The 20293-nt window shown below is 51.7% G+C and overlaps 1 protein-coding gene across 8 annotated transcripts in view; it reads right to left on the bottom strand.

Annotated features, from left to right (window-relative positions):
- Nucleotides 1-20293, bottom strand: part of DOCK10 (dedicator of cytokinesis 10) — a 1791775-nt gene that overhangs the window by 349210 nt on the left and 1422272 nt on the right. For all 8 annotated transcript variants that reach the window (XM_085634396.1, XM_085634392.1, XM_085634394.1 and 5 more), the window contains exon 33: nucleotides 8110-8226. In XM_085634396.1, coding sequence (XP_085490522.1) covers nucleotides 8110-8226 — 117 coding nt within the window. The remainder of the gene's footprint in view (nucleotides 1-8109; nucleotides 8227-20293) is intronic.

The raw sequence follows: 20293 nt of genomic DNA, 5'->3' as shown, positions 1-20293 counted from the left end.
GTGTCATGATGGTTCAAAGAAGACTTCCTGACATGAGGCAATATCTGCGTTCTCTCAATGTCTGTGTCATCAGTTAATGACATGTACCCCTTCATGGAAATGTGTGTTATCTGTCCTTTTTCAGATGACATGTGACCTGTGCGTCTAGACTCCCGCCAGCTGTCTGTATGAGATGACATCCTTCAAATGCTGATATGTGGATGTCTGTCACTCATCTAATGTGTCTGGCTTGTGATTTACACTGGCCCACAGCTATTTTAATGGCATGTCACGTCAACATTGCCATGCAACTATTGTGGCTGGCTCTTCGTAGGAGTATCACCTGGCTGGCCTACGTGTCCTGGATGTATTGCACAGCCCAGACTCTGTATTAAGCAGATGTGTATTAGCTGTTGAACATGTGCTCACCTCAGTGACATTGGTGTGGTAATGTACTCACTCTTCGTTATTCCTTCCAAATCTCTGCAGGGCACCGCCTCTCCCCAGACGAATGCCAGACCTGGATGCCATGCGTGAACATGACTGCATACGCAGATACCGCTTCTCGCAAGACTTGATAGAGGACTTGACCCGCTGGCTTGCACCACACCTCCAACCACAACACAGGTATCCTACAGCTCTGACCCCCAAGATGAAGGTGATGGCAGCCCTACATTTTTTTGCCACCGGCACGTTTCAATTGACCATAGCTGATGTTGGTGGCATGTCCCAGACAATGTTCAGCCGAGTCCTGCATGATGTTTTAGAAGCCATGTTGGAGCACCTGGATGAATTCATCCATTTTCCCACTCGTGAGCAGTTGACAGGTGTCAAGGGTGAGCTCTGTGCCCTGGGAGGGATGCCGCATGTAATTGGGGCCATTGATGGGACACATGTGGCTTTGGTATCACCACAGGCACAGGAGGTAGCCTATAGAAACAGAAAACATTACCACTCAATTAATGCCCTTGTGGTGTGTCTTGCTAACATGCTGATTTCCCATGTCTGTGCACGTTTTACAGGGTCCGCACACGATGCATACATCATGAGGCGTAGCAGGGTGCCAGAAATGATGCTGCAGCTGCACGCGGAACGAGCATGTCTTGTTGGTGGGTATACTCTGTTAGTCCTGTGTTTAGCGCTATCTTTGTATCTTACGGCATCTATGATGTTTCCATGTAGGGGACTCTGGCTATCCCAACATGCCATGGCTGATGACGCCTCTCCGCAACCCCAGAACAGCCGAAGAACACCGGTACAATGACACCCATGGGCAGATGAGGCGCGTGATTGAGAGGACGTTTAGACTCCTGAAGAGCAGATTCCGGTGCCTCCACAAGACCGGCGGCACCCTCCCATATGCCCCGGTGAAGGTCTGCAAAATCTTCATTGTGTGCTGCATGCTGCACAACATGGCAGTGGAGAAGGCTGTGCCACTCATCCTTGATCCGGATGAGCAGGATCATCCACCCGTGGAGGATGAAGGGCTCTGGCACGGGTCAAGTGAGGATGAGAATGAGGATGAGGATGAGGACATCCGGAGTCAGCTTATCCGCAACTTCTTCTCATGATGGTGAGTCCCTGTGTCTGAGTGTGCACGCTTTGAGCCTTGTGTGGCATGTGTTGCAATGTGTGTGTCCAGCTGACTGTGTGCTAAGTGACTTGGAGGTGTGTTCTGATGTGTCATTCAAGTGATGATGTCATTCCACACATTTTAGCTGGGACACTAAATTTATTAAGAGCATGGTGACAACATCATTCCTGTAGAGTACATGTACATGTCTGCGGATTACTAGCTCTTCGCTGACTTGTTGTGTGTCTGTCCTCCCCAAGTTCTTGCGGCTGTCATCTGCTCATGTCATCATTGCCCTCCTGCTATTCCTCATGAGTATTGCAACTTGTGCTGGATCAGAGTTACATGCACAGACATGATGAAAAGTCATTTGGGGTAAGGAGTGCAGCAAGGCATTTTGTGGGTGGTACGTGTTTGTGATATGTGGGGACTGCTCCTGTGCATGTTGTGTTACCATGCATACATGTCGACTCACCATGGGCCACATGACGTGTTGCATGGCTCCCATGAATTGATAGTCACCCTTTCTGACAGTCATCTGTAATGGTTTGTGGATTCTGATGAAGGCATCAATGTGTGTATAACGTCCCTCAGGAACATACGGGATGCTAATAGTGGACATAGTGTGGGACATCCCCATATGAGGCTCAATGGGGAATTTCAGACTCTCCGTGTGCAGCAAGGGGTGTTAGGCTCAACCCCTTCACTTGTGTGCCAGCTCAGTGGGATTTACCACATCTGTGTGTTGAAGGGGGTGTCCAGTGTAGGTCACACATGGTCAGCCAAATGACCTGTGAGTCTGTTTCAATTCATGCATTTCCCTTAGTGTGAGGCTGAGTAATAAAGGTGTTCGTCACACTCCAAGGTGCCTCATCTCTGTCAATGCAGGTCTCTTGCCACTTTGCATGCGGCATATCTGGCATAGTTGTGGAAGATTATGCATAGGAGTCCATGTGTAGTTTAGCAACATGCATGTAGTTGCTCATGGATTAGGCTCCCTATTGGGCATGAAGTACATGGTCGTGTATGTTTTTGGGCATGTTGTTCCACACAATGAGCCATCAACAGCTGCTGAGGGTGTGTCTCCTGTGCGCAGGTCGGCCTTCAGTTTCCTGATCCGGTGTCATGCTTCTTTGGTGATTGTGCATGCATTGTCTCTGGGTGTGCCATGTGACACTGGACACTCCTTACTTTACACACGCGCCTGTTGCAGTTGTCCTTCTGACATCCTAGTCTTTGTGTGCCAATTCTGGCATTTGGCAAGGAGATGCCGCCTGCTGCTGCGGCCCCTGCAGCAAGGGCCCACAGAGTATCCAGATTTGGCAACACACACGCCTCCAAGATGCTCCTCACTTCCTCCCTCCACCCATTCATTTGGCTGTCCTCAGCTTGTCTATGCCACTGTTGCCGCCACGCGGTGCCAAAGGCTGGACCATCAACACATGCAAGGTGCACATTGCACCACCATCCTGTCCTTGCATAACCCACATCACACTACAGTCTGATGTAGCAGCCACACTCCGAGCTATGTCCATCCGCACATCTAATGCCTGCTGTCAGACATACCCTGGGCACACACACGACATCTTTGCATGCTGAGTGTGCAACTCCAACTGCCTACACTGCGCTGCCCCGCCTTCCAGGTCCTGTCACACCAACTAGGTCACGTCCCTAATACTCCCCACCGGCTCTGTAGCCCAGCAAGGGCATGGGAGTGGGACTCAAGGCTTCAGCATGTAGTATGGTGTCATCGTCTGGGACATGGCACAGGTATCATCTCTCAGCATGTCAATCTACAGAGTGTCCAGGACCCCCCTCTCCACCATCACATGCGCACAGCACCTCATCATCAGCTCATATGCCAATGACAGCCAGGTGCTCCTCACCCTCAAAAAAGACACAGACATTGGCAGTTCCATCATTCAAGTATGCATGAGATCCATTGATGTATGGCTGAACACGAGCCACCTGAGGCTGGACTTGTACAGGACTGAGGTGATCATCTGAGGATTGTCCCCTTCCAGCTGGGTCAAGTGCTTGTGTCCCACCCGCAAGAGCCCTGCACAAGCACCCATTGGCCACACACACAAGATGGTGTGCATCATGTTTGGCTCGCTCACATTTGCCATACTAGTCCACGACATCTGTACCTCATGCTGCAACGCCCTCTGCATTATGCACATGATCCACAGATAGATCCACTCCAAGAAAAGACAGACCATCCCCCAGGTCCATGACAACATCCGTGTCAAATACTGCCCTGCCCTCTACGGAGCAAGTGCATCCAAACTCCCAGGAAACTTGTCCACATCCAGGGTGCATCTGCACACCTCAGCTTCAACACCCTGCGCCCCAGCCACCTCACCGTCCACCATAGATAGCTGCAATGGATCACTGTCTGCTGCAGGATGACCTCCACACTCCCCACCCACACTCAGGAGGCAGTCCACAACCTGACCCCAAACCAACCTTGTACGTCTGTCATCCTAGATCCCGTTGGGCCATCTCCGTGCATCCAACCTTGCCCTGGCCACCGTTCTTCACATCCACCGTACTCCAGCATACAGGACATTGTTCTCCCACCTGGCCACACATACCTGGGACATCCTCCCCGGGAACCTCCAAATGAGCCATGACCTCTACACCTTGATGATAATCTCCCAAATAGGTCTGTCCGCACAGTTTAGCAAGCCCCCCCCCCTCAGCAGCCAGAAGCCATCACAGGTGAGTGTTATGCTCCATGCCTACATTGAATGATACCTTGTGACCCATGTGTGTCCTGTACCAGCCTCTGATCCCAGGCTATGGATGACTGGAGTTAGTTCAACACTCAGGCATAGTTTGACATTTCCACACACATATGTCGTTGAATAATGCAAAATGACAGGAACGTCTCATGACCAAAGTAATATATTTATTTGCGGTGGGGTACGTGTATTGGTAGATGAAATTAGGTGCTCTACCAGGGGAATAGAATCCAAAGTTCACAGGGGGAGATGGTATCCTTAGCATTGAAAGTCATCAGAGTCCAGGGCACAGTGTTGGTCATCATTGGTCAGACTGTGACCAGCAAGTCCATGTGGCAGACAATGTCATTGGATGAGGTGCTGCTGTTGCGCCAGAGGGCCAGGTGGCAGGCCAGGTGACCTGGGAGATGTGGATGGTCCGCTGACTCTCATGGTCTTTTCCGTGGACGACCCACCTTCCTCCGGGGACCCTCAGATGCAGGCCTTGACGATGCTTGGGACGCTCCGTCAGACGAATCCTCCTCCTCCTCCTCCCTCCGTCTGGTGCTGGTCTACGCCTGGTGGCACAGGGAGGGTTGCCCATGCTTTTGGCGATCTGACGGAGTGATTGGCTCATGTCCCTGTGCACCGCCAGGAGCTCAGCCAGTCTTGCCTCCATCCGTCCTTGGTGTTGTTGATGACTGGCATGATGCTCGACCTGCAGGTTCTTTATCTCATCAAGGGTCCCCTGCATCTCTGAGAGTCTCGACACAACCTGGTTGATGCCTCTGGTGTCACGCCGGTATGCGTCCAGGATGTTGCGTATGTGTGACATACCGGTGTCCTGAGCTGGCTGGTCAGGTTCGCGCCTCCGCCTGCCTCCACTCCCACCACCCCTGCCCACTTGAGCCTGGCCTGCCCTTGTGGGCACATCGGGTCTACGGGACCCCTGAGGGATGGCATTTGCAGGGTTGCTTGCCTCCTCCTGGGTGCCTGGAGAACCTTGTCCCTCCTGGTCAGACTAGCTCTGTTGTTCAGTGCGAGCTGGGCTCCTGGGTGTGTCCTGGGATGTGGCAGGAATGGGGGTGGTGGTTGGCACAGATGTACCTGACGCAGGTGCTGGAGGGGCTTGGGCACCAGAGGGTCCAGGTTGGTCGGGGTCATCCACGGAGTAGTGAGAGTCGTCGCTGCCATGGGATCATCTTCACGCGGAACCTGGGACTGTGATTCTTCCACTGGGGGGAGATCGACGACGTTGCCCTGTGTGGGAGAGAGAGACAATGTTAATGGTGTTTCATGCGACATCTATGTTTCATACATATTCAAGTTGACACAGTTCCTCCAGGTAGTTGGATGTGCCTAGCATTCCTCTCAATGTCCACTTGGGGATGGGTATGTTGCGGGAGACAGATTGGGATGTTCACCTGAGTGTTTGACCTGTAGAATGTTGGCTATGATGCTTATTTGGCTATGGATTGGTCTTGTTGTGTCACATGTCCATTGTGGGAGTGTGTAAATCCGTTGCCTGCCCCGGCGGTGTGTGCTTGTGTTAGGGGGGGTTGTGACCGGGCCTGCTGTTGTGTGTAGTGTAAGTTGTCATTGGGTCTCCCAGGTGATGTGTCTGTCCCCTCATGGTGCATGCTGGCATGACAGTGAGTGTGAGTTCCTGTGCTAGATACCTGTGCTTGTGGAGTTGGTGTTTGAGTGTACAGTGGTCCCAGGAGGGCCTTGTGCTGCATACAGCAGGGCCAAGTGTCAGCTACCTTGTCAGTACTTTGCCAGTCCCTGTGCATTGTGCATGGGTATGTACATATACCATATGGGCTGAGGGCATTGGTGTCTGCGTCTCATTTTCACAATGTGTTGTGTGGGGCCCACCCTCCCAGCCTCCCGGACATCCAGTCTTGTGTTTGTGGTTGTTGTAGCCTTGGACATGGCCTTGCCTTGATTTGTGAAGGGTGCATGGAGACATTAGTGGCATGAGCATGGTTTTTGAGTGTGGTTGTGTGCGGTGAGTGCTTGGGGGAAGTTGCGTGCATTTGGTGTATATGTGGTGTGGACCCCATTGCCCCCATGTTACGTAAGTTGTTTGTGTACTCACCAGGCTCTGCGACTCCTTCGACTCCGTGTACTCCCACCGGCAGTAGCAGGGCCATCACCTTCTCCTCCCAGGGATGGTAGTGTACGGGTCTGCGGGGCTGCCCACCTCCAGTGATGTTACTCTGGGCATATTCTTCGGACCGCCTTGCGCAGATCGTACCACCTGGCTTGGCATTCATGCCTGGTCCTTCGGATGGGCGCAACAGCATTCAACTTATCGACAATCCTCTGCCACAGGGCAGATTTTTCAGCTATGCTGGTCTGTCTGACCAATGTTCCAAACAGCTGTGGCTCGACTCTGATGACTTCGTTGACAAGGAGGTCCAGCTCCGCCGTTGTGAACTTTGGATTCTTGTCTGTGGGCATGGTGTGGGTGTGGGTGTGGATGGTTGTGGGTGTGTGGATGTGAATGTGACGGTGTGTGTGTGAATGTGAAGAGGGGGATGTTTGTGAAGAAGGTTGTGTGAAGGTGTGTGAGTGAAGGTGTAGTGAAGGTATGAGTAATGTGGAGTTGTTTCTCTGTGGGGTCTGGCAGCAGTGGGCTCAAATGGCTGCCGCACCAAAATAGCCTGAACCAAATTTAAATCAACTTCAGGGATTTCATAGGGAACTGGACACACATTCTGAAATCCTTGTAGAAACTGAACTACAACAGAGACTTTAAATAATGAACCCCTGTCATAGTACAACCCACATGCCAAAATAGTCTTTATTCAGCCTTTTACTGTGTTGAAATTCAGACCGTTTTCAATCAAGGAGGCTGGAAAAAGTAGGACCTGTAGTACACCAGCAATAAGATGATCCACAGTTCTTCCTACAGCAAGAGGTAAAGATTAACCATCTACTATAACACACGGCCATAGCACAAGGGTGTCTATAGAATGACCGAACGGTCCCTCTTTCGACATCAAGCATCGTAATTGGTCGGTCGGATTGTTCCCGACCGAGTCGGGCGGATGAGTTCCGGCACGGTCTACGAGAACTTGACTGTCAGTTGGAGCCTTTCCTCGCAACATCGTAATATGCACATTTGTGTTTTTAATCCAAGGTGAAAACCTATTGAATGTAATCTCAAAATTGAAAATGTAACTGCTTTCCCACCCTACAGTGCAAGGGAGATATATTTTTTTTAATGTATAGGAATATTGTATTTGTTTTGAACTTTTTCTATATTCATCTAACTTTTTTTACTTTTAGTCAAATTTTTCATTTTCTTTATTATTCTTATTGAATTAATCTCTTTTTCTTTAACATGTGTGTCAACATTTGAGTTGTTTATTTCCTTAACTGTGTTGTTATTGAGCTGTTTTGTGTCACAAAATCCTATCACACAATTTTTCCTGGGATTGGATGGTTTATTAGTCATAACACCTGACTCCTTTTAGGTGGACATTACCTTATTCTCCAGAACAAGTTACCAAACGTAAGCAGTATTATTTAAACAACCATGAGTACACCTCACATTTGTCATGAGCCAACAAAACCAATAGTGTTTGTCCATCTATGCCAATCCTTAATCAAAGGGAGTAGTGAACAGTGTATTCAGTTATTTTGATTGTAACATTTCGGGCTAGTGCCGTGGGCCACAGAAACAGACAGTCAACCTATCTGTTTAAAAGCATTTCAAAGTAAGCATAGTCCATTTCATTATTTAATTAAATCAAACATATTTGCTCTTAAAAAAGCTTATTCCAGAAATGTATAAAAAATAAAACAAAGCCCATATCTTACCTGGTTTGATATATTAATATTGAATGGGAAAACCTCTTTCAGGAAAATCCCTGGCAAATTGTCTAGGAGCATTCCATAGAGTGGCAGGTACAAAGTTGCTATTTGGGATTGTCTTTCCTAAAACAGAAACAAAACTGGAACATTAGGAACTGAAAAAATAAGTAAACATTTGTTTATTGCACCTCGTGCTTTCGATTCAGCAACTTTATCAATATACCATAACACAGCATGGAAGCCTAGCAAAATATTATTCCCATAGGGGAGACATTGAGCTCAATGTAGGCTTTCTGAGAGGGAGAGAAAGAGAGAGGAAGAGAGAGAGAGAGAGAGAAAGAGAAAGAGAGAGAAAAAGTAAGAAAAAGTGCAAGATAAAAGAATCAGAACAGCATAGATCTATGAGCAAATGGCTGGTTTACGAGTGAACGGGGTTCTCAAACGGATACTTTGCACTTGCAAGTTAATTTCTTCCAGTGCACTATTACTCTATGACAGCACAATATTATGCAAGAGTTAATACCGTGGAAGGGGAAGGAGAGTAGGCATCAAAGGTGTGTTATGCGAATTCCCACTAATATGTCAGTCTGTGGGTGTTCTCAAACTTCCGGCTCACGTTTTGTCGCCTGAAAAAGGTTGCAAAGCTGCTCCTGCCAAGAGCTGTAGGACTTTAACCAGCATTCCTCCACAGCACATGCTTTAACCACATGCCTTAACCACCAGTATGCCTTTACCACACATGTCTTTACAAATAAAGTTAAGTGTATTTAAGGTAATAACTTTAGCCCCGTTAGACGAATCTTCATAAAACTTTCCAAAATCACAGATCATCGCCTCAGCTGCTTCCTGGAAAAGTGCCCGGGGGATCAGTCATGTTAGGGCTGAAAAAAGGGGGTCCCAAAATGCAAAATCCCCATGCATTTTCCCATAGACTTCTTTAAGATGGGCTACAGCAAAAACTCCTAAACGACATTACATCACACTTGGCAGGAATCTAGATCTTGGTCCTAAGATTCTGCTTTTTGTGATTTGGTGTAAATTTGCTCAGTAGTTTTAGAGAAAATAAGGGTAAAATATAATTGGATACCTGGATGAGGGGCTTGAGAAATTCTCACGGGAGCACCAATTTAAAAATGGAGCTTCCTGATTGCCCAGGGGGCTTTATTTCCCTTGGGCTATCTCGCTGCCGTGGGAGTTAGACTCCGGCAGGAGTGAGATGTCTGATGGGCTGCTAGGAACATGAAAAAAATGGTTCTGGCTCCAGTGGCCCCTTTCCCAGGGCCGGCACAGATGGTTTGTCCTAGGAAGCCCACCCCGGGAAATAGTGTCTTTATTTACCAGCAGTGGTGCGGGCGGGCAAAACTTTGTTTGCTCTTGTTTGGCGGAAGGCATTTAAAAACTCCCACAAGTGGGAGCAAACACCAAATCCACTCCCAGTGGGTGGAAACTTTGAAAATGCTACTGCCTGCTGGGAGAGGACTTTTGATCTGTTTGCCTGCCTGCTCTGAAGGGGGCAGGGAAACAGATAAAAAGCATTAGTAGCTGCTCCCTTCAGGCGGGAGCAATGCCGGGACACCCTGCATTGCTCCCTGCAGGTGGGAGAATTGCTGGCTCCCACTTCATGTGGGGAGCCGGCTGCGGCCAATAGGGCCTAGGGGTCCCCCGTGGCCCCCAACATGAGTATGGTGGGTGCCCTGGGTCCGCACCTGGGCATCCACCTTTTACAAATGCAGGCTCTTGGGGGATGGGATCCCTGGGACCCAAATTAGCCCAGGGAGGGGGGGATTGTTCCCACCTCTCCCTAAAAATCTCACTGGGCCCGAGGATTGGGTCACTGGGGCCATAATCAGCCTGGGTATGGGATCAGCATGTCTCACTCCCCCTTAAAATCATTCCAGGTCCTGGGTGTTGGGGCCACAGGGCCAAAATCGGCCCTTGGACTGGGCCATGTGTGAACTAAATAAGTGACCCTGGAAGATGGGGTCCACGTGGCCCTCCTCCCCTTATAAAAATACACAGCCCTGGGAGAGGGGGTCCCCAGGGCCTAAAGAGGCTCGGGTACCACACAGCCCCCCACCCTTTTTTAAAGATATGTATAGCCCTGGGTGGTGAGGTCCCCAGGACCTAAAGAGGCTCAGGAATTGGGACCAAGCGGCCCCCCTAACTAGACTTGGCCACGTGTTTCGCTGTCATTACATTTGAGGTGAGGAAATTTAAAGTGTCGCTGTTGTTGTAGGTTATTCTATATAGGAGCCGCTCTCCACCTAAACTTGGGAACTAACTAGAGTTTTCTACTTCTTTTTTGCATAATTCATGCAGCACTCTAAGCCTGAAAGAGTATTGGTTTGACTTATACTGGTTGCTCTCTTGTGTCTGGACACAACCAAACCTCTCTGAAAGAGCTATAATGACAGCGAAACACATGTGAGGGTATGCTTTTATTCATTCCAGGGTGACTTTGATAGTATTTTACCAATCGAAAGCTGTCGTACTATTCCTGGAGAGGTGAAAGACTTTTGTCATCTTAGAGCTCAGCATGGATGCACAAGTTAATCCTATGCTTAAGGTCTTTGCTCTATAAATGGCAAAAAATGTTCTCCCTTTCTATCTCAGAGTCAATGGCACTGGGCTAATCCTATGCTTAAAAACGTAGCTAGAAAAACAGACATTTGAGGTGAGCAAATTTATAGTGTCACGGAGGCTGTAGGGTGCAGCTGCTCTCCACCTAAACTTGGGGACTACCCACAGTTCTCTTCCTCTTTTTTGCATGATTTATGCAGCACTCTAAGCCTGAAAGGGTATTGTTTTGACTTTTACTAGTTGCTCCCTTGTGTCTGGACAACGTTAAAACACTCTGACGAGCTGTAATGACAGCAAAACACGTCACGATTTGCGTTTATTCATTCCAGGTTGGCTTGAATGGTATGTTACTAATCCAAAGCTGTAATACTGTGCCTGGAGTGGTAATAGGCCTTTGCTATTTTACAGCGTGTTAGACCTGGCGATTTCTGGTTGGCTTGGGCTGGCGCCAAAGCCAGGCAGAAACCACCACTCTAGTCAGGGCAAGGAAGTTACACGCCAAAGATAACCCCTGCTCACCCCCTTGGTAGCTTGGCACGAGCAGTCAGACTTATCTCTGAGGCGATGTGTAAAGCGTTTGCGCGCGCACCCAGCAACAACACCCAAGGCCCACCACAAAGGGAACTCCACAAAAGGTATTCTATAAAAATAACCTTTGTATTATACACAACACATTAGATAAAAACACACACTTTACAATGTGCCAACAGGCACGGGCAGAATTTACAAGGGATTATATACAAGACAGGGCCACCTGGACCACTGTCAGGAATTAGCACTTTTTAGAACGTAGCACAAAAACATATAAGATCACTGTAGCACAAAAATAATATGTATAGCACACAACCAGTACTTACTGGTATCAGGTAAGTACCACCTACGCAACCCTAACTACCTTAGGAAACTGTCACGCAGGGGACTGGAACCTCACTAGCACCACCTGTACTAGGAGAAAGCAAACAACCACCTAAGTATCACAATACCTGTAGGGGTAATAGGACGTTACACATGATGCATCACATTCAGAGGTGTAGGGAAGGAAAACACATGATGCATAAAAACACATTCAGAGGTGTAAAGCAATGGCACATGATGCATCAACACACATTCAGAGGTGCAGGTAGGGACAACAGCGCAAAGCTCCACATGAGCCACCACCTGTGGCAGTCCCTGGGCCAACTGGCCTGTTAGGGGCTAGGACGCCCTGCGTTCAGTCAAGCTGCGCCAGCTGCGCCAGCCAGAATGTAAATTATCCCCATCTAAACGTGGCAGCTGCCCACTAAGTGCTGGGCAGCTGGGAAACGAAACTTCAGGCACTCTGCGTGCCTCTGGAGCCCTCTCTGGGCTCTGACCATTCAAAATGCCCCCTAGAGCCTCGCAGGCTCTAAACAAATACTGGGCCACTCGTGGGAGTCTCACCGGACTCAGTAAAGAGCCACACGGGGCTCAAGGCACACTGGGGACCCGTTGGAGCGCCACGCGCTCAGAAACGACAATGTCCCCCACGTTGGAGCGTCTAGCGCTCTAGACACTCATGCTCCCCTTCGTTGGAGCGTCTAGCGCTCTAGACACTCATGCTCCCCTTCGTTGGAGCGCTCCGGGCGCTCTGAACACCAGACAATGCCCCGTTCAGTTGGAGTCCCACACGGGGGACTCTTCCACGCTGCTGCCCCACACGGCCCCCACTCACCGGGATTGCTGCTCCGGTCACGGCGGCGCTGCTCTTCTGGACTTCGCAGGGCTCTCACCACTCGGGAGCCCTGCAAGGGAAGCAGATGCACGTCTCACCGGAGCGCGGGGTAGGCTCCCGTCCGCTTCTCTCCTCCCTCGTGGTCAGGATCCCAGGAGCGCGGGGTAGGCTCCTGTCCGCTTCCTGGTTGTAGAACGAGGCTTCCGTCCCGCGACACGCCCCCAGGGGACGCCTGACTTCCTGTTTCGCCGGGGTAGGCTCCCGCAACTTTAAACCGGCAATAAGCGGGGTGGGCACCCACCAACGATCACACAAGGCGGGGTGGGCACCCGCGGTCGTCCTCACGGCCAGAGGCACGAGAATCAGTGGGGTGGGCACCCGCTAGCAGAATCAAAGCGCACACAGCGCTATAAAGCCACGCACAGCGCTCCCAGCGCTAGAAAGCCCAACAAGCGCTCCCAGGCGCTACAAAGATAGCAAGTCCAGGAAAACAGCGCGCACAGCGCTACAAAGTTCAAGGAGCACTCCCAGGCGCTGTAGATCAACAAAAAGGTCCAGTAAAGAGTCCTTAAAGAACAGGGGGCAAAGGCTGGGCCCAGAGCCAGCACACAGGGCCCTCCAGCAGGGAGGCAGTCCCCAGTGGCAGTCTCTCCTGGCGCCCAGCAGCAGCAGGCCCCCCCTCAGATGATCCTGCAAGAGAACACCCCATGTAAGGGGACACAGCCCCTTTTTATACAGTACAAGGCTTTGTCTAAGGTGCAGGGAAGGGGCGAACCAGTTCCAACAGGTTCCTGAGCACTTTGTTTTGCTCAGCCCCTCTCCCTATTCACTGGCAGGGCTAGGGTCATTAGACGCACCACAGGGGCCGACGCCAGCATTGTGTGGGGAAAGCCCTGTCCTATTCAGGACCCAGGTATACTCCTCCCCAGCCATCAGCATGCTAACTCCCCATTCACCACTGGGTGACTCCCCCTGACTCTGGGGATTTCCCTAGTCCATCACATGACCTCACCAGCCAATCGCCAGACAAGCCACACATTTCATACTGCACACTGAAGTGCCCACTTCTAGAAGTGGCACTTCCACACTAAGTACATGCACGCCGCACACATCAACGCGCAGCATTCACTCACACGAGTCCGCACATACCAAACACGGGCCTGCACACCCCACGCATCAGGAACTACCAGGACACATACATTCCCCCATGCATTCCTATGGGAGGGCAGGCCAACCTCAACACACGCACGCACTTTACCCTGGGACACAGCGGTAACGTGCGCCTCAACCAAAAATCACTACACCAAGTTACCAATAAAAAGCAAAAAAGTCTCGGGGGTGAACCTGCCAGAAGGGCCAAGTCCAACACAACCCCCTTCCAGCCAAAACGCAGGGTAGACCAATCACCACCGTGATGGTCTTCCCTGCTTGGGGCGATAAAACACGGACGCAGGCCCGCAACGGCAGGGACACTCTCCGGTTTTACGCCACTCTGAACTCACATGGCTTCCTCTGAAAAAACTCGGCGGACCAACTGGGCTACCCCCCTGGTACTCCTCAGCTGTCCGTGGCCAGGACCAGGCCCTAGACCATCTAGGCGCCACTGGTCCTTGCCTAACCACAGAGTGGGGGGTAGTAACCCCTGGCACATAGTGACCATTTTCCACTCTACCCCTCATCAGGGCAGTTCTAAGCTGCCACTGATCCTCCAGCCTAGGGTCCGTACCCTCAGGCTGACCAAAAGTCACGGGTGAGGCTCTCCTCCCCCTACCTCTTCTCCTAGGGTTCCGCCCTCTCTTCCTCTGAGAGGCGACCCCGTAACATAACTCACCAACCAGCTCAGGACCCTTCCCTGAGAACTGGTCTCCCAACCCAGGGTTTAACCCCTCAGGTTGCACCGGGGTCAGAGGTGGGCTCTCCCACCCTCTGCACCCCCTTCCAGAGTCCTGCTCCCTACCAACCGGGGCGGTACCTCTGGAAGAAGAACCGGTCAGGACACTTGTTACAGTAGTCCTACCCTTCAGGTCAGGTTGTTCCTGAACCTGGCCTCCCAACCTCTGGTCTAAAACCTTCGGTGGAATACTTGCCTGGCACTCCAGGACTTCTGGGGATTTACACACCATCCCCCCGAGAGTAACATATGCCTCATATGTTGCATGACCGTCTGCCTGGCGCAGATCTCCCGTCCCCTGTCCACCTGACAGTGCGCGAAGATCCCCCAGGCCAGACGTGTAGTCGCCATGGTCACTTCTAGGAGACACAGCCCTCCCGGCTGGTCTCTGACCCACTGGCTCCTCCACCGGGGAACACAGCCCCATGCCACTCCTCTCGCTGGACTTCTGTACCCTCCCTACTGGAGCGGTACTGCCAGACATCAGAACCACTGGAGCTCTATTTACAGAGACTACAGGTCCTCCATACACTAGGTGACCCTCCTCAAGTGGACTCACAGGACAGCCTAGGCCCCCAACCTGGTGTTCCCTGAAGAAACCATCCATGTTTTGAGACAGGGTTTCGGGCCTCTGGGGACTCGAAGTCACCCACTTACTCCCGCTCCACTGAGCCAGGCCGTAAGCCCCTACACCCCTCTCACTACTTTGGGACCTAGCTGGGCTACTCCGAGCCTCTTCCACCACGCTGGGCTGGAAGATACCTGACCCACTACTCTTGGAGTTTCTCCCTAATGACTCTAGAGACCTTTTAACGCTTTCCCAGCGCTCTGCTTCCTCTGCAAGCTTACTTGGCTCAGACCATCCACGCCCCAACAGGTGTTGGCGCAACCCTGGTGAACAACTACGGAGCATCTGCTCTTTGACAACCAGATTATACATGTCACAATAACTGCGTTCCGGGCAAAATCCTGCCCAATCGTCTAGTGCCTCTTCACATTCACCCAAAAACTCGTCCCAAGCCTGGTGAGACAGCTTCCTACGGCTCCTGAATCTCAACCTTGACTCCTCCTCCTGGGGAACAGGTACCAGACTGGGGGAACTGGGACTTCCTACACGGAAATCTATCTCGCTGCCACCACTGGACTCAACCCTCCCTGGGGAGCCCAGAAAACTAAGACTGCGCGCAGGGGATAGTCTACTCTCCAGCGCTGATTTCTCCCTGGTGAAGGCCCTCTCAGCCTCCTCTATCCTCTCCTGCGCTAAGACCCTCTCGGTCTCCAGCTTTTTCTCCTCTATAGTCAGCTGCGCCATCCCCCGGGCATGCTCTAACCTGAGCTTCTCCATGGCCAGCTGATGCTCCCTCTCTTCCCTCCTGTCTACCCACTCCTCTGGGGACAGGGAAAGGGATGGGGTGCTGCTCCTGACACTGGACCCAGCAAGGGACTCCCTATCTATGGGGTCTTCACTCTCTACTGGCGTCCCTGTCAGGTAATCCTCCTCCTCGTCAGATTCCTCAGGGCTCCCCTCAGACCCACCACCCTCTCGGCGTGCGGCCCAGGCCCTATCTTCCTCGCTGCGCTCTCGCTCCCACTCCTCCTTTTGCCAAAGGATCAGGTTGTCCCTCAGTTTGGACTGGGTATCTAACTCACCCACCTCTATGTCCCTCTCCTCACAGAACCTTACCAGCTCCAACCTACTGTACCTAAACAGACTACAGAAGTTAAAAGCAGGCTCCATTTTGGCGGACGTTCCTGAGAAGCGTTTAACACAAGGAACCTGGGGGTCGGAGCTACACAGGAGTACACAATTCACAAAAGGTTTCAGTGAGCTCTCTATCCTGGAGAACTCCCACTCACTGTCTAGTGCCACACACACCATCCACACACAACCCTCCCCTCGGACTGGTAAGGCAGTTTCTACCACTCCTGATCCCTCAACCTGACCACCACGTGACACAGGTACCAACTCTGGGCGCAGGGCGGGGGACAAATGTACTGGACACAATTACACAATAATACCTTCAGGAGAAGAAATAAAGGAACTTCAAAAACAATAATCCCCAAAAATGTGATTTATCTAATGCAGAGTTTTGTAGTGTAGCCAGTCGCTGCTGCGGTACAGCGCAAACGCAAGTCCAAATCCCACCGCTGCCACCAATGTTAGACCTGGCGATTTCTGGTTGGCTAGGGCTGGCGCCAAAGCCAGGCAGAAACCACCACTCTAGTCAGGGCAAGGAAGTTACACGCCAAAGATAACCCCTGCTCACCCCCTTGGTAGCTTGGCACGAGCAGTCAGGCTTATCTCTGAGGCGATGTGTAAAGCGTTTGCGCGCGCACCCAGCAACAACACCCAAGGCCCACCACAAAGGAAACTCCACACAAGGTATTCTATAAAAATAACCTTTGTATTATACACAACACATTAGATAAAAACACACACTTTACAATGTGCCAACAGGCACGGGCAGAATTTACAAGGGATTATATACAAGACAGGGCCACCTGGACCACTGTCAGGAATTAGCACTTTTTAGAACGTAGCACAAAAACATATAAGATCACTGTAGCACAAAAATAATATGTATAGCACACAACCAGTACTTACTGGTATCAGGTAAGTACCACCTACGCAACCCTAACTACCTTAGGAAACTGTCACGCAGGGGACTGGAACCTCACTAGCACCACCTGTACTAGGAGAAAGCAAACAACCACCTAAGTATCACAATACCTGTAGGGGTAATAGGACGTTACACATGATGCATCACATTCAGAGGTGTAGGGAAGGAAAACACATGATGCATAAAAACACATTCAGAGGTGTAAAGCAATGGCACATGATGCATCAACACACATTCAGAGGTGCAGGTAGGGACAACAGCGCAAAGCTCCACATGAGCCACCACCTGTGGCAGTCCCTGGGCCAACTGGCCTGTTAGGGGCTAGGACGCCCTGCGTTCAGTCAAGCTGCGCCAGCTGCGCCAGCCAGAATGTAAATTATCCCCATCTAAACGTGGCAGCTGCCCACTAAGTGCTGGGCAGCTGGGAAACGAAACTTCAGGCACTCTGCGTGCCTCTGGAGCCCTCTCTGGGCTCTGACCATTCAAAATGCCCCCTAGAGCCTCGCAGGCTCTAAACAAATACTGGGCCACTCGTGGGAGTCTCACCGGCCTCAGTAAAATACTGCCACCACGTTAGAGCCACACGGGGCTCAAGGCACACTGGGGACCCGTTGGAGCGCCACGTGCTCAGAAACGACAATGTCCCCCACGTTGGAGCGTCTAGCGCTCTAGACACTCATGCTCCCCTTCGTTGGAGCGTCTAGCGCTCTAGACACTCATGCTCCCCTTCGTTGGAGCGCTCCGGGCGCTCTGAACACCAGACAATGCCCCGTTCAGTTGGAGTCCCACAAGGGGGACTCTTCCACGCTGCTGCCCCACACGGCCCCCACTCACCGGGATTGCTGCTCCGGTCACGGCGGCGCTGCTCTTCTGGACTTCGCAGGGCTCTCACCACTCGGGAGCCCTGCAAGGGAAGCAGATGCACGTCTCACCGGAGCGCGGGGTAGGCTCCCGTCCGCTTCTCTCCTCCCTCGCGGTCAGGATCCCAGGAGCGCGGGGTAGGCTCCCGTCCGCTTCCTGGTTGTAGAACGAGGCTTCCGTCCCGCGACACGCCCCCAGGGGACGCCTGACCTCCTGTTTCGCCGGGGTAGGCTCCCGCAACTTTAAACCGGCAATAAGCGGGGTGGGCACCCGCCAACGATCACACAAGGCGGGGTGGGCACCCGCGGTCGTCCTCACGGCCAGAGGCACGAAAATCAGCGGGGTGGGCACCCGCTAGCAGAATCAAAGCGCACACAGCGCTATAAAGTCACGCACAGCGCTCCCAGCGCTAGAAAGCCCAACAAGCGCTCCCAGGCGCTACAAAGATAGCAAGTCCAGGAAAACAGCGCGCACAGCGCTACAAAGTTCAAGGAGCGCTCCCAGGTGCTGTAGATCAACAAAAAGGTCCAGTAAAGAGTCCTTAAAGAACAGGGGGCAAAGGCTGGGCCCAGAGCCAGCACACAGGGCCCTCCAGCAGGGAGGCAGTCCCCAGTGGCGGTCTCTCCTGGCGCCCAGCAGCAGCAGGCCCCCCCTCAGATGATCCTGCAAGAGAACACCCCATGTGAGGGGACACAGCCCCTTTTTATACAGTACAAGGCTTTGTCTAAGGTGCAGGGAAGGGGCGAACCAGTTCCAACAGGTTCCTGAGCACTTTGTTTTACTCAGCCCCTCTCCCTATTCACTGGCAGGGCTAGGGTCATTAGACGCACCACAGGGGCCGGCGCCAGCATTGTGTGGGGAAAGCCCTGTCCTATTCAGGACCCAGGTATACTCCTCCCCAGCCATCAGCATGCTAACTCCCCATTCACCACTGGGTGACTCCCCCTGACTCTGGGGATTTCTCTAGTCCGTCACATGACCTCACCAGCCAATCGCCAGACAAGCCACACATTTCATACTGCACACTGAAGTGCCCACTTCTAGAAGTGGCACTTCCACACTAGGTACATGCACGCCGCACACATCAACGCGCAGCATTCACTCACACGAGTCCGCACATACCAAACACGGGCCTGCACACCCCACGCATCAGGAACTACCAGGACACATACATTCCCCCATGCATTCCTATGGGAGGGCAGGCCAACCTCAACACATGCACGCACTTTACCCTGGGACACAGCGGTAACGTGCGCCTCAACCAAAAATCACTACACCAAGTTACCAATAAAAAGCAAAAAAGTCTCGGGGTGAACCTGCCAGAAGGGCCAAGTCCAACACAGCGCTGCATTGATGGCACTAGCTAATCCTATCTTAAAGCATTCCGTGTATAAATGGCAAAAACGTTGTCCCTTTCTAGCTCAGCATGGAATGGCACTGTGATAATCCTATGCTTAAAAACCTTTGCTAGAAAAACAGACATTTGAGGTGAGTAAGTTGGTATTTAGACAGAATACCGAAAAAAATATCTCCATGCCAAAATATTCTAAAATATCGTGAAATGGAAATATTGTCAGCAAGAATATCGACATCAAGAATATCGATTTAAAGGCAAGAAATATCGGTTTTTAAAATATAAAAGTCATTGATATTGTTTGCAAAAATATGGGGGCCGATTAAAATGTCAGGCGGAAAGCCTCCTCCCGACAGTCGAAATTTCGTTAACCGTATTGCAATCCTTCCGACCGACTCGGTTGGTTTACATTCCGACCGACTGATTATGATGTTCGCGGTCGGAATGCAAACCACGGGGTCATTCCGAATCCATTTCGACCAGCTCTCTGAGTATCGTTGTCACTCGGAACCTCATTGTACACCCCTATGGACAGCGTTTACTATGTTGGTTTCCAACAGCGTTTTCGGGCCGCCCTTTCCGACACAAAAAGGCTGTCGGAAAGTGACTTTGGGGCCCCTAGCATGGCCCCCTTCATCCTGCGGCCTCCAGTTGGGGGCCGAGGGGGTACCCGAGGGATCCCCCTGTAAAACCTTGCACTGTGTGGCAGGTCAATGGGATGCCCACAACAGGGTGAAGGGTTTTCCGCACACTCCCCATTTCCCCATAGGAACCTGTGTTATGGCCAGTGTTCGGGCAGAACTCGAGCTCCCATAGGGAACAATGGGAAGCCAACGGACCAGTGTTCGGTTGCATCATAATCAGACAGGTGGAACTGCAGACCATGAGTCGGTCGGTCCCAATTTCGAGATGGTAGTTCGCGGAGGCTTTCCGCCCGACATCGTAATCGCCCCATAGTTGTTTAAAATATAGGGGGTCATTATGATAGTGGGCGGATTGCCACCACCCGTACGGCGGTGGCGATCCACCCACCAAAATCTACCGCCCGCATGACTTTTCCCCCCACCGCATTACGATGGCGGGGGGGACCCCGGTGGATGGGAAGACCGTCCGCCAGTTACTCGCCAGTGGGCAATCCGCCCGATTGCCTACCGGGCAGAAAAGCCCAGGAATATGGTGGCGGTGTCTTGCAG

Source organism: Triturus cristatus, chromosome 11 (assembly GCF_964204655.1).
Source record: "Triturus cristatus chromosome 11, aTriCri1.1, whole genome shotgun sequence".
Classification (NCBI taxonomy): Eukaryota; Metazoa; Chordata; class Amphibia; order Caudata; family Salamandridae; genus Triturus; species Triturus cristatus.
Note: the sequence above shows the minus strand (reverse complement) of the source record. Positions and strands in the feature narration are given on the sequence as shown.